Genomic DNA, 9,425 nt, shown 5'->3' with positions numbered 1-9,425 from the left:
ACGATGTAGCATAACACCTCATAGTTTGGCATGCCGCACTAGCTGTACTGGTAGTAGTGTAGTATACTTTGGGATTCACCTCATCAGACAAGAACTGTCCTTGGCATGATTTTGAATGAGACGTTTCTCTCTTTTCTCCCATGTTCTCCTGTTACTCTTTCGCATTCATCGCTTGCGTTCACTTTTTATGTTTGTGACCATGCTCTTCAAAAATAGATGATAATAGTAGTTATAGTATGGCTTAGTATAGTATAGTTTAGTATAGCATAGTTTAGTATAGTATAGTATGGCATAGTACAGTATGTTACACTATAACATAAAGTGGGATAGTGGGGTAGAATGTAGTAGATAGTACAGCACGGAATAAAGTTAGTTGAAATCCATGGAATCATTCCAACGACAGAAAAACTATCGAATGGGTGTGATGTCAAATGATCAGCTAAAACTAATAACCTCTAACATAAAATTCAAAACCTCATATATATATATATATATATAACGCAAGTGTAAAGAAAACCTGTTGATGCTTAGTTAACGACATCTGCAAATGAACTTAATTTAATTTGCATGCAGCATCGAGTGATTCATTGAAGCCTAAAATGGTTGGTGTGAAGAGTAGTTCGTTCGGATGGAATAAAAAGATATTCTTTCGATCATTTTGCAGCCGATTACATTGTGATCCGCGAAAGTGTGTGAGGAAGCATCCATGATTTCAGTCGAGTCATCGTACCGCGTGCAACCAACTTCGAGCAGTGGGCGAAGTGGTCTGAATAAATGAAACTTCTCTTTGCGCAAATCGTCGAGCAACTGTTCAGCAGTGCACAACGTGACTGTATGGAAAACGACTCATGGAAAAATGTTGACAACATAAATGTCGAAAACACCACGTGTCCTTAAATTCATCACATGCCAGTCAGTGGAACCGGGTGTACTTCATTTTTTAATGTGACCTTCAAAATTCGCACTTCTGTGTTCGACTGAAGAAAATCTAATATTCCGGCCTTGACACCCAAGCCGTTCAGTTTCGCTCCAACCATCGTGAACGAGGGCACGCGCTCACACACTTCCATCGGTGCAGTTCGGCTGTCCTCTCTGATCAGTGGACCAAAAAACCCGAGCCTGACGACAACCTTTTTCTTCAACACACAAATTAGGTTGGTCAAGGCCAGTTGCAACAAGTTCCATGCCTGAAGTGATCTGTTTGTTTTTTATAGCACGTTCACATCGAATGACCCTAATAAGGCTTAGATTCTCTAAACCATATCATGTGATCACCAAATCAGAGTCAGAACGCCGAGCAACCTGGTAATTTTTAAAATCAGCTAGGAAAATCGCATTTAGTTCAGTGAAGCAGTTTACGCAGCCACTCTTTTGATTGCCTACACACAGCCTCATTACCGTATGGACGGAGCCTTGGTGGTCAGCCTTGGTGGTCCTGTATTACGAAGACCTGTCATGAAAACGCCTACTTAAAGCAAATCATAAAACCGCTTCTTGGTTACTGTGAAAAATTTCCCTAAGGGAAGTTGTGTTGTGACATCAGTATTTATTATATTACAAGAATTAAACGGACAGATTGTTTTGTGCGAAATGGCCAAAACATAGGGTAGGCTGAATGGCCACAGAGTGACCCTCGATTTGCCACTCCTTTGTCAAGCAACGCTTTGTGGAATTCAGTGGAACACAAGAAGCCGAATTGTACTGTTTTCGAATCCGAAACCCATTTAAACTCGCTTCATTTTGTATACGGTTGACCAACTGATAAATTCTGAAGTTAAATCTTATGAAATCGAGTCAGTTTATCTGAATACTTCACAAAAAGTAAGGCACTTCACAAAACCGGCCTAAAAAGCCACCTTGTCCTTCCTCATGCACGTGATTGCCTCCAGTAACGATGAACGATCTCGTGTAGCTCACAATATACCTGGAACCGTTGTACCACACAAAGATTTGTATTCATTGCAAAAAAAACTATATGCCGCCATTGTACAGTGAACTAACTTCCCTTTTTCTATGCCCAGTTACACGTCCAAAACTTTTATGCAATACTGTCAGTTGAATGTCCAAGTGATAATTAAATCTGAAAACCTAACTCTGAACATCAACATTTGCACAGAAGTAGAGGGATTTTTACTCCAATCGCTGACAGTTGATGAGCAGAAATCTTCAGATAACAAAGCGATTCAAACATTCCGATCAGCTGCAGACAGCTGCAAGTGAATGGTATATATGCTCGATAATTTTCACAAATCATCAGGGTTTGGTATCGTTATTAGATTGAAATCAGTGCCCACTCTGAAGAAATCTTCAAGCGGCTCTGCTCATTGTTAATCTCAAAAATATCTTTGTTAGCAAGGTGCGTTCTGTTTCAGTATTTCGAACTGCACTGTGTTGATTAGAAAGCACTAACTGAACAGTAACAGACTATTGGACAGGAAAGCGAAACTCTCGTATACATCTTGTTTATACAAACTGTTTATCCGTCTTCTCTTGAGCACGTCTTCCTGAACCTTCTTGAATATTTATTGACCATCAGTCAAATTTAAACGAATACTACAAAGCAACTCCACAAATTCCGTAATAACTCCCACTTTCCAATAGACGCAAAGCAGAGTTATGGGAAAACATACTACTCGCACGCGTAATCAGTAGTACCCAAGTTACATTGGTAGCCATTGTGTGTCAACTTTTTTAAAGAGCATCAGAATACTCATTGTTGAAGCCAGCCACCCAAAAGCTGTACAAACCACTCAGATATTCAGCACTCAGCTCTTTGGGCCTTGTTGTTAGTAAGCCATTCAGCCAGTGCTCAAAAGTCTAGAGAAGATACTTTATGTAAAGATGTGCCTTTAGACGATACAGAAGGTCTATGGGGAACAGGTCCTAATTGATGAAAGACGCAGAAATTCATGGATAACCTTAAAATTCTCTGTCAAATGCTAGCAATCCATCCACATGACAGTCGTCGCTCTTATTGAAATTCGTGTGTGACACTATAGGATTTGGAAAATAATGGTCTTACAAATGGTATCCCATTCTGGCGTGGTTTTGAAAGGGACGCAACAGCATTCACTGTATTGCTTTAGGCAAGATTTTAAGCTCTTCGAGATGGCGCCTCTATTAAGGAAAGTATACTACAGTGAGCCCACTCCTGGGCCAGTGATAGTGACGGGTGTCAAAAACAAACAGATAACCCTCGAACTGTGTTGAAAATGACGCAGCGATTCATTAATTTAGAACCGAGCGGAGATTTCGAAAGTGCGAAACTGACAAGACTAAATGTCAGAATCCTCAAAATCGGTTATTTCACACTCATTCACAGTATGTGAGGAAATTAGTTTCCCCTTATTTGGATTGCCACTAAACCAGGTGTTGTCAGGAAACCTTCCTTTTCAGGTTACTTCGCTGTGTCGTAAGCTCTAGTATTTAGGACATCTAGGCTGATTATTTTCAGATTGGATGCCATGGGAAAACCAGTTTAGCATATTCAAAAGTGTCACGTCATACAATTAACAATCTTAGTTTTATTCCGTAGACTTTTGAAAAATGTGGGAGAGAAATATTTTCTCATAAAGGAATTGTCTGACTAGTCAGTGTCTTATTGATTGAGAACTGTTCGCGCATGGATGGTACGTTCTTTTGCCTTTTGTCAAGCACTCACAATTTTTTTACTCGCTGCTCCGGTTGACTTTTGGTATTGATGTCGGTTTTGTTGATGCTTTTACCGGGTGAAACAAATACTCTCTCCTGATAGGCTCTATCATCCTGATAACCTTGAGAATTTGCCAATCGCCATCCGCATCACAGGGTATGGCATGAATTGGGCTAGCCGATTACTGGTTTCGGGACATTCAAGCCTGCTTCTCCTGACCGCATTTTGCTGACCCACCGTCATCCGCAGCTCATCGGTAGGGAACGTCACACGTTAGCGGACACACTCGGCGTATTTAGATGCCTTCAGAACCTTAATGGAAAATCATACCCACACGAAATTCATGACCCATGCATTCTCCAAAGTCTGTTGACGTTGTTCGAGTGTAACTGACTATGAACAACTATGGAAGGAACACATCTTAGCAGCAGATGAGGATATCACATGCGAATTATCAAGCGGTGCACAACTTCGGACAAAATGTTGAGCTGTATTAGAATGAGTTAAAGACGTTTATCATATTTTGGGCTCCTTAGGCCAAAATTTTACTTCTCCTTTTTCGCAGAATCCTCATTAAAAAGCTCAAACTGGATTTTCTCCATATGGGACAGTTATCAGTACACCGATGAGGTCCCCTCCAATGGTAAGGAGATGTTGCCAAATTAGTTGATCAACTATCACTGGATAAAACCGAGCTACCAAAGTTCCAACACATTACCAACATGGGGCAGTGTTCAGAACCGAACAGTACTAAGATTGCCATTATAGGTTCCTGAACTTAGCCAGAGACCATGCGCAAGAAACACATGCATGATGTGAGCGAAAGTGTTAATCTCAGAAATTTGTCGCAGTTATATCGCTACTCGTCGTTTGTGTGCACCTTTGAAGATCACTTCGCTCTTAAGTAAATTCGTATTCTCCCTCCAAGGGTCACTGTAGCTGTTGAGACGGCTGAATGTGCAAATCGACTCCACACATGTGCTGAGGTTCCCGATACGGAACTTTGAGTGATGAGTAGGCTCGGCAATCCCGAATATCAAAAACAAGAAATTCTGCGGTACTGCTTACAAAAGTGTAGGCAGGTTTAAAAAACAAACCTCAATTGTCCACGGTCGTAGCAGCAACAAGTGCACTGACCGGCACAGTGCAGTGTCAACGTCCGCACACCAAACAACGGCCGGCAGAATGTTGGCTCAGTAGTGTGGGTTGTGGTCGCCCTTTCCGACGACAGTCTCATGCATGAGGAAACAAGTCAATTCAGGCTCAGCAAGCAGGACACGAGTGCGCATGGGTAAGTGGGTCAGCTGCGCACATTCACATACAGACACATGCTGATAGACAAGTGTCGGACGGGACCGCCTTCGCGGCAAGGTGAGTACAGATAAGGCGGGTACAGAGAGGCAAAACGACTAGAGTTCAAAACTTCATTGGCGGAGTAAGCAAATTAATGGGGGAATCATTATGAAGTCAGAAAAACAAAGAATACAATGACGCCCACTCAGTTAGGTAAGACATGAAGCTATCTGTTGAATTCACAAATTAGGGAACGTTCTAATGAGGTGGAATTCGCCACATATAACCACCAGCATTTACGGGGAATTCATTGTCAAGATATCCTTAGTTAGATTTTTTTAACTTGAAACCGACCTTAATCCACCGACCGGACATCAGCGCCTCGCCATACATTACGCTCGTTGAAATTCGACGGCAGAACTGCTACCACGACCTGCAACAGCGCTTTTAACAAAGCTACTATCTAAACGTTTGTTGTGTGAGAATCGGCCTGAGAGAAAGGCACAGCGAACGAGCATATTAGGTCATATCAACACCCCAGAGCGCTATGAAATTGCAAACTCTTTCCACTGGAACAAACAATATTGATTGCAGTCGACCTGTCGTACTTTCCTGCATCTCACACCTGGGCTCTGGACTCAATGATAATAGAAGGCTTGTTTTGCGAGCTAGACTGAAAATGAATGTCGAAGATTCTAGTACCGCCGAGTGCGCCTCGAGTTGCTCCGTCCAGTATGGTATTGCAACCTTTAACTATATGAATAAATGAATGATCGGTTAAACCTCTAGTGAAGTATTCAAATCCTGATTATTTTCAGCAAAGTTGTCTTTTAGTCCTAGGTGCTATCCGCGATTGCGTGAACGTGATGCGTGTCTCATGATATGTTCAGTTAAGTTTTTTTCAAAGACACTATCTTAGAAACTTCAGCTTAGCAACGTCATAAACGAGTCTCCCGCGAAATCAAATTTGTTTGCAAATGAGTGTATTTCGCCAAGTGTCTTATTATTTTCATCCTCAAACTAAAATAGACCCAAGCAGTGACAGTATGTTAAACATATATCTTCTGGCAACAGATTTTTGCACGCAAAGAATACAAACCAAGTCTTTACAACGAAATTTAATTTTTCTTGAATGTATAACCATCAGACTCAATTCGATCTAGTTATATTACTTTTCTATAGAGGAAGATTTTGGTAGCTCAGGTAGCGTAGATGGTCGTTGGTTTGTTCGCTGAGCTGGGCAGTTTGATTGCAAACGTTTCATCACCACTCGAGGTGACATCATCAGTGCGTTATTTGGGAGCGTAGTGGTGCGTAGCGGTGGGTTAGTGGTTGTGCGTTGAGCACGGAGTGCCAAGCTCAAAGGTCACGTGGGCATCGGCGAATGAGAACACAGGATAACGGAGCAACCAGTGGAACCGCCCGACCGAACAACTAATCACGATCAAAGGTCATCCCCTGCTAGCAGCACGTATATTAACACAAGCGTACCACCACTCAACGCGCAAGCACTATCCCACCGTTACACACCACTACGCTCCCCAATAACACACTGATGATGTCACCTCGATTGGTGATGAAACGCTTGCAATCAAATCGCCCAAATCAGCGAACAAGCCAACGACCATCTAGTTGTATTGCTTTTTGTAGGAAATGTCATACGTGACCAGTTACTCTCTTGGTTTGACGAATTCACCAGTCTCATAATCTACTCAGAAGCCTTTTGGAACTTTTCTGAGGTTTGCAGTCATATCTTTTTGCGCCAGCATCAGAAATAGGAAAACTCATTGTGAATACCGCTCGACTGAAAAAGCGTCCCAGTTCATTAAGAACAAGGACGAGTTCTGTTGCTCATCCAAGAATCTGACCCAATACGGAGAAACACCACCGTTGTAAAAGTCTGCCATTGGGGCACATGCACACATACATGGAGTATCCTTGGGCGCGAATCAGTTAGTACGGGATAATTGCTCAAAATTTTGTAACGGCTTCTCCCTGTTTGAGGCTTATCAGGTAGTCGTAATCCCGAAAGCTGAAACAATGAATCCCTGGGGTGAACAACAGTTTGGTCGAATGCTTAATTGTAACCTCGTATGCCTGATGATATTGCTGGTAACGGGCTGTCTTCAGATTTTCGGCGATCATCCTATGCTACTTAATTCGGGATGGAACTAGGCTTTACTGAATTTCTTCGCCTGTATGTTGCACATTATGCGGAGGGACATTCGTCTGCTATTGACCACGACCGAGTCTGTCAAGTATCCAGTGTCCACACATTTCATCATGCATATGGACTTAGAGCTATACCTTCACACATCTCGTTGGAACAATGTATTTCCCCAAATTCAGAACTCGAAGACAAGAGTGCCGGACGGCTCCAAAATCAGCGACTACCGCAAATGCAGACGAGTGTTTGGAAATGAAAATCTTCCAGATTTCGGACCAGCTCCCTGAAGACCATTTCACGTACTTCGGTAATTGTAGTTCCCTCAGTGGAAGTATGTCTGATTAATTCGGGACACAAATCTTAAAGACCCGAATCACCTTCGTACGTCTGTGTCACTTGTAGATTCAAAAGGGTGTATCACTGGGTTACGTGTACAGGGCTGTAGTGAGGGCCTTGTTACGATATGGTCACGAGATATGTCCTCTGCAGTCTTCCGTTTTTTTACCACTGATAGCCCAGGAGCGTCGATGGTGTCGGATGGCGTCACGAATTGGTAACCGGATAAGTAGAAAACGGGTATTTGGTTATGCGTCAGGTACTTCACTCGAGGAGACCATCCAATACCACCAACTATTGTAGCTTGGCCATGTGTTACGCACCCAGAAACATCGCCTACCGGAACGAGTGTTGCTTACCGTGCCTCCAGAATGGCACACACCTCGAGGTGAACAACGTACGACTTGGCAGATGGGTGTAAAAGATATTGCCAAGATTACTGCGTTCCATCTCCCACGATGAGATTCCCCGTGACCTCCTCCCTGGACTGGTCTAAAGACATCGCAAGAAATTCCAGGTTATCGGTTTCAGTGGCGTTCGTGTTGTCAGTTTCCAGATTATCTGACTGAGTTCTTGCAGGCGTAGTCACCTCATGGTCTCCAGAATGCCACACACCTCGAGGTGAACAACGTACGACTTGGCAGATGGGTGTAAAAGATATTGCCAAGATTACTGCGTTCCATCTCCCACGATGAGATTCCCCGTGACCTCCTCCCTGGACTGGTCTAAAGACATCGCAAGAAATTCCAGGTTATCGGTTTCAGTGGCGTTCGTGTTGTCAGTTTCCAGATTATCTGACTGAGTTCCTGCAGGCGTAGTCACCTCATAGTACTAAAGATAGGTCAGCATCAAGTTCACACCTCATTCACTCTTTTCTCTTCACTTCACTCTAGGCTCTTAAATATAATAAGATGTACGTTTTAGTTACACAGCAGTGGAGCGTCAATGTCAACACTGATATTGCTGTCCCCAATGATGATGATGATGATGGTGGAGATGATGATGATGATGATGATGATGATGATGATGATGATGATGATGTGGTCATCCAGTTGGCCTATAACTATATGCTCAAGTTTCAATAGACAGTGATAGCTGGACCAAGACACAACCAGGTTCGTGTGAATTGCTTATCAGCTGGAGTTCACATGCAATCCTGATAGGAGTATATGTGTCATCTGGATAAAGCCGTGTCTCTTGTGTGCGAGGTAACTATTACAAAGGACCGATCAGCTCTCGAGTTTTTCAGTGACAACTAGATAGTCTTCAGTTTGAAGACTTTATTTTAGACAACGGTCACGTCTGTCTAACTCTTTATTTAAAACAACTAAATGTATGCTTCCCTTGTGAGTTGAAATAAACACGAGACGCCACGTGAAGCGAAATCATCGATTTCACGCCACAAGTCACCTACCTAGTGAAGCAAGTGCCATGCAAACCTAGTCCTAATTAATTACTACTGATTATTACTGATGAAGGCAAACGTGATGGCCGTATAATTGTCTTCCACTACCAATTTCACCTGAAAACTAATCTGTTCTGATATGTAATGCACTACTCATACGGTTGCTGAAAACTCCTCGACAGTCCACGACCGGTTTCGCCCTTCTTGGGGCTCATCGGGTAGGCGCACTCCCCAAGTTTCCGTCAACATATGTTCTGCTTGAAACCGAATTGCACGAAATTAGCGAATATACACTCACTTGCAAACTAATTTGGTTTTTCGAGAGATTCACTTGGAACCCAGCTGAATCTCTCCGTTTTTATGTTTCCAGGACAGTTTCCAGCACATTCAGTTGCCTGGAAACATCAAAACCGAGGGACTCAGCTGGGTTCCAGGTGAGTCTCTCGAAAAACCAAATTAGTTTGCAAATGAGTGTATATTCGATGTTTTGATATGCTTTTCATCGGCTATACAAGCCTCAGAATCGGTCTCTCCCAACAGCTGTTCTCTCATGAAGGTTCTTTTTCCAAATT

The 9,425-nt window shown here is 42.8% G+C and overlaps 1 protein-coding gene across 1 annotated transcript in view; it reads left to right on the top strand.

Moving 5' to 3' along the window:
• T265_14311 (hypothetical protein) overlaps positions 1-2,692 on the top strand; it is a gene marked incomplete at both ends in the record, with an annotated part of 5,571 nt that extends 2,879 nt beyond the window's left edge. The window contains one exon of the mRNA XM_009173062.1: positions 2,602-2,692. Within this exon, the coding sequence (XP_009171326.1) occupies positions 2,602-2,692 (91 nt within the window). The remainder of the gene's footprint in view (positions 1-2,601) is intronic.
• Positions 2,693-9,425: the final 6,733 nt, after the last annotated feature.

The sequence above is a fragment of the Opisthorchis viverrini genome (assembly GCF_000715545.1).
Source record: "Opisthorchis viverrini unplaced genomic scaffold opera_v5_177, whole genome shotgun sequence".
NCBI lineage: Eukaryota > Metazoa > Platyhelminthes > Trematoda > Opisthorchiida > Opisthorchiidae > Opisthorchis > Opisthorchis viverrini.
Note: the sequence above shows the minus strand (reverse complement) of the source record. Positions and strands in the feature narration are given on the sequence as shown.